At 39.6% G+C, this 5,247-nt stretch overlaps 1 protein-coding gene and 1 long non-coding RNA gene across 3 annotated transcripts in view; both read left to right on the top strand.

The window, feature by feature from the left end:
* The window catches only part of LOC144034564 (uncharacterized), a 10,842-nt gene extending 9,938 nt beyond the window's left edge, over positions 1 to 904 (top strand). For both annotated transcript variants that reach the window (XR_013288249.1, XR_013288250.1), the window contains one exon: positions 697 to 904. This is a non-coding gene — a long non-coding RNA (uncharacterized LOC144034564). The remainder of the gene's footprint in view (positions 1 to 696) is intronic.
* The window catches only part of mapk11 (mitogen-activated protein kinase 11), a 21,563-nt gene extending 16,417 nt beyond the window's left edge, over positions 1 to 5,146 (top strand). Inside the window, exons 10-12 of the mRNA XM_077543403.1 lie at positions 2,447 to 2,525; positions 2,614 to 2,787; positions 4,051 to 5,146. Of these exons, the coding sequence (XP_077399529.1) occupies positions 2,447 to 2,525; positions 2,614 to 2,787; positions 4,051 to 4,124 (327 nt within the window). The 3' untranslated portion in view covers positions 4,125 to 5,146. The remainder of the gene's footprint in view (positions 1 to 2,446; positions 2,526 to 2,613; positions 2,788 to 4,050) is intronic.
* Positions 5,147 to 5,247: the final 101 nt, after the last annotated feature.

Genomic DNA, 5,247 nt, shown 5'->3' with positions numbered 1-5,247 from the left:
GACTGTATCACACAAGACCCGTTTTAGGGGCAATGCCATAGATTAAGCATATTAACTATCCCTCTTGTTAAATGCTTCATCTCATCTTTCGAATAAATGTGGTGACTAGATTTATAATAATCTTTAGTACATTATATGCACAAACTTAAGGTTCTAAATGCTTTTCTAGTTTGCTCCAGCATCTGGCACATATCCCGTTGATTGCAAAAAAAAAAAAAATGCAAAACTGCTTGATGATGAAGACCACCTATCTTTGGTAAATGAACTTTAGCACATTAGCCCATCAATGGCGGGAGCTACTTCTGCCGCGAGCGCTCGACACTTGTCTCAAGCTTCTACTTCGAGTGTAACATCACTAAGTAACAGCGAAGTAAAGCTAGTAAATATTTATGACCACCCGCCAAAAGGAACTTTAACCCGCATCCGGCAGGTGTCAATTTTAGAGCCGCTGTATATATGCACATGTATGTGTGCGTCTACTGTATATATGGATATCATTGCTGTCCTGTGAAAAACACGTTTCCATTTTTAGGTCGCGGGCTGCTCTCCGGTAGCGATCCTTCTTGGCGGCACGGCTTGTATCACGGTGCGCTTTATAGTCTGGAAAATATGGTGGAAGTGTTTTTCACAGGACAGCGACAATATGTATATGTATGTCTGTATGTATGTAATAATTGTTTTTGTTTAAAAAATTAGGTTGCTGATGTATCCAGTTCAAGTGAGGATTCATCAGCAGAGGAATATGTTCCAGATTCTCACAGTACTTCGGACACTTCCTACATTGAACCTGTTTCAGAAATTCTGAAATCCGAAGGTATTCCAGTAATGAGCTATTAGAAAACTGCTCATCTTTAAGATGAGAGGTAGTCATGTTTTAAAGAATAAAATGTTCAATGTTCACTGACTCTTTTGCATCTGGTTTCATGTCTAACTTATCCATTACAAAGATGTGCTTGACCTAGATAACCTGTTCACATAAGAAGCATTGTTTTATTAACATACCAGTTTCAGTCTGTCCTAAAGTTGTAACATGGTGCTCAAGGATCAGGTATGACTTTGCATTTCACAGTATTGTTATGCACAACAATGCGACCTTATATCAGGTAAGTCATTACACATCAATGTCATTTCAGTTTGTGTAACGCCAGAATGCCAGAACTTTCAAGTCACTTCAGTGACATGGTTGCTGTGTGTTGTGTAAACTTTGTCCTTGTAATGTGAGTTGGTCCTCATAATTACCATTTTTGCCATGGGCGTGGCTTATTTAGCTCATTATCTATGTCCTCATAATTACTGTTTTTTCAGGTTTTTCTTTTTTTTGTGCGTTGAGTTTTTTCAAGTTTTGAAGTGAAATTTCCCTGGACGACCCCAAAAAAAAATTTGGGGTGCAAGTCCCATCTCTCTGGCATTAGCGGAAAGGGGTGTCCCCGTAATACACAATTAAACAGGTTTGGAAAAAATGTCCTCATAATACACAGAGGCAAACCTGTGTGTGTGTGTGTGTGTGTGTGTGTGTGTGTGTGTGTGTGTGTGTGTGTGTGTGTGCGTTTTTAATGCTAGAGCATACAGAAGGCTTTGATGCAGCCTCTCAACTGCAGAGAACGGTTGAATAAATGATAGTTATTACACAAATGGCCAACAGGTGACAGCAGAGCAAAAGAGATCAACCAGGGCCATGTTGAAAAAAGCTAATTTACCCACAGTTCTAAACAGATTTGTGAATAATGATTAAACTATAAAGGACTCTAATGCTAATTGGTGCAAAATGGAAACAGATTGAAATATACTTTTTTTTCCTGATGAAAGAAGAGATTAATCTTTCTTTTGGTAGGTTCCATGTTTTTATAACTTAAGAAGAACACAATATTCTGTGGGCCTTGCAAAATCAGTCAGAATCCAGCCGGGAGCGACAGGGATTGCTTCAATGCAAATGGCTGCTAGTGAATGAGTTAAAAGCGGCAACAGCAAAATTTAGCCATACTTTGTACATATATTAGCCGTGTCATATAATTAGCCGCAGCTCTCCACGTGATAGTGTCGGATATTTGCAAAGAAAAAGGTTGCACAGATGGATTTTAAAAATGGTTCAAATTTACCTTAAACACCAGTTGACTTGAAGCTTGTCAGTAAAAAGTCATAAATAAGCCACGGCACATTAAAAGCTGCAGAGTTCAAAGCATGTGAAGTAGTGGTTTATAGTCCAGAAATGCCAATAATTAATCCCAATTTGTGGGAAAACAACTAAAAACAACATTTGTAAATAAAAAGTAGAAGAACAGGATAAGTGGTATATATTCAGGAAAGTGTACATTTGTTTTATTCATTCTTGTTGTGTGAAATCAATCAATCTATTGAAGTGCTCATTTTGCAATGAAATGACTCCTCTGTATGAAATATGAAATGTAAAAGAAAGGTTTTTGCTGCATGGGTTTATTTATGTCCACAGGCACAGAAGTACATCCAGTCTCTGCCTTTTATGCCTCAGCAAGACCTGGAGAAGATCTTCCGGGGAGCAAATCCACTAGGTCAGCACTCCATTACACTATTAAGTAGTATGTCCATTTGAATTCTTATCACTCCCAGCGCCATCTTTTGCCTTCCGTGCTTCTATAGCGGTTGACCTGCTGAAGCACATGCTGGTCTTGGACTGCGATGGGAGGATCTCGGCCAGCGAGGCTCTGGCCCACCCTTACTTCTCACAGTACCATGACCCAGACGACGAACCCGAGGCACCGCCTTATGACCAAACCCTCGAGAGTAAAGACCGCACTTTAGAAGAGTGGAAAGGTGAGATTTCAGCGGGAACGCACTAGGACTTGGAAAAAAAGGCGACCAAGTCGACTTTAAAAATAGGTTGAGTAAAATTTTCTGCCTCGAAGCTCCGCCAGAACCATGTTTGGGCCATCCATGTTTTACACACTGACTTTTTTGGGGCAAACTTGCAGTACAGTATTGCTATGGCAGCTGTGATCTGATCTGCATTTCTTCTGTTAGTGCACCATCTAGTGGCCAATTGGCAGATGTTATTTGTCTGCTTAAAAACCTAACCTTGCTCTTGCAAGATGTATTCTCGCAGTATTTGTGAGTTCACAAACTCCCGAGAATCCATCTTGTATCGCTCCCATTGATTTCCACCGATACGAACCACTAGTGGTTCGGACAAATCACAAAGCGACATTGTATTTGGGGGCGGGATATGCAGCTGTGACGAAAACAAGAAGCGCCGAAGCCATGGGAAGAAACAAACCAAACATGGTGACACAAGTGGACGAATATGTGGACGCTGCAATTAATTTTGTCCTCGCTGAATTAGTCTCTTGTATCCGCATATCAACATTGCAAAACCGACAACATAAACCCAACGGCATGATATCAGCTAGTCACAACAATCGCATGTCGGTGGCGAAATTATCATCCTTTGCCATGATTGGTCAAAACAAAAGTTAGGTAGACGTGTACACGATTCTGCTTCGTCCAATCAGCTTGAAGTGTTGTACAGCATGCACCGCCTTTCTCAAACAAATCAATATGGAGCATTATGGAGAACTCCCTCGAGTGAAGCACAAATCAATCTGGCTATTGCCAGGCTATTAAAAACCCTCACTGACTTAGTACTGTGTTGTTTTATTCAAGAGCCAAGACAGTACAGTACAGCACAATGAGCTTCCCCAAAACACAGGAAAAGAAGTTCTGAACTTCCTAAAATGCACTTGGGCCGTAATGTTGAAGCACATTTGTAAGTGACTTTTAAGGCACTATTACTTATACCCCCTATCTCATTGGTTTGTCAAAAGTTTACCTTAAGTGGCACTAGCTAGTGCGCTAATGCTAATCGTGATTACTAACCGTTTATCACAGGCAAATTTTGTTGGTATAGAAGATAATGAGTACGTATATCCAATCAATTCACTTTACGTCCAACCTTAGTGGATTAAAAAGAAAAACAAACAAAAAAGATTATTCTAGGATACTCAATTTTGAAAGAATTCTATTGTGACCGCTCCAGCATTAGAACTATTCTTACTGATTTGTTGTTCTCCCTGTGGACAGAGTTGGTGTTTATGGAGGTGAACGGCTTCAAAGCGTCCGTCGGCAAGACTGGCAGCCTTCAGGTGGAGCAATGAGGCTCCATTTATTACAACATAGACTCGAGGAGTCAGCACATGATGCAATTACAGGGAAGATTTGAGATCCAATGCGGAAGTTGCTTTCTGTTATGATTCCATTCCCTTTCCACGAGACTGAAAGAGGAACAACCCAGCTCCTGATGGTGATTCATACGAGACAGCAACTTTACAGAAGTGTTTACAGAGTCCACAAGCAGGACATGGAACATGAAAAGACGTAACGCACGCTAGGATTTCCAAAGCGGGAGCACAACACCATCTGGTTCCTCATTATTGTGACAGAAAGCGCAGAGACGTTTTCGATTGAGGCTTGCGGCAATGCCTGACAGCAGCTTCACATTTAGCCTGCATATTGCATGAGTGTACCTTTTCAGCTTATTAACGGGAACGTATAATACATTAAGACCACATCAATTGTATCCTTATCAGTTCTAGCCATCATAAATCATAGAGTATTAAAATAATCGTCTCCAGTTTACAGAGAAGTAAACACCAACTGTGCTTTTATTACAATGTGTTCTATATATGCCAAAAGGTCTGTTTACAGATAATTCCCAGTTTCAATGAAATACACAATATATTATCCTTGCTTTCATTTACTTCGACATTATCATGTTATGTCACTTGGATTCCTTATATTGTTATCAGATGATGGGAGCTTGGTTTTCACAATTTCAGGGTGAAGGTTTTGTGTTTGAATGTTGAATATTTGTGCACATTTTTGAACAGTGGCAACAAAAATGAATGTAAAAATAATGTTGCAGTTGGACAGTATCTTCAGGGGCATGCGATACAATGCGGAGGAGCCGTGATGTTCACCTCTCATTTTCACGTGATTCATCCACACAGGTAGCAAATGTACAATTATCTCTTTTTTTTATTATTATTATTTTGGCCAGTACAATTTTTGTATTTTACATTCTGCATTATTGGACACTTTGTGCAAGAAAGGTACGTTTTGATTTTCAGACTATTTCATTTTAATGACATCATCTTGATTAAAGGCTGTTATGTCATAATAGTGTACCCGTGTCATTATTATGACAGCAACCACATATTGAATGGGAAATTTCATTGTATGTATATACAGTATATGTAATTTGCTACGCTAAACTGTACT

The sequence above is a fragment of the Vanacampus margaritifer genome, chromosome 15 (genome assembly GCF_051991255.1).
Source record: "Vanacampus margaritifer isolate UIUO_Vmar chromosome 15, RoL_Vmar_1.0, whole genome shotgun sequence".
Lineage (NCBI taxonomy): Eukaryota > Metazoa > Chordata > Actinopteri > Syngnathiformes > Syngnathidae > Vanacampus > Vanacampus margaritifer.
This window is presented reverse-complemented; position numbering and strand designations above follow the sequence as displayed.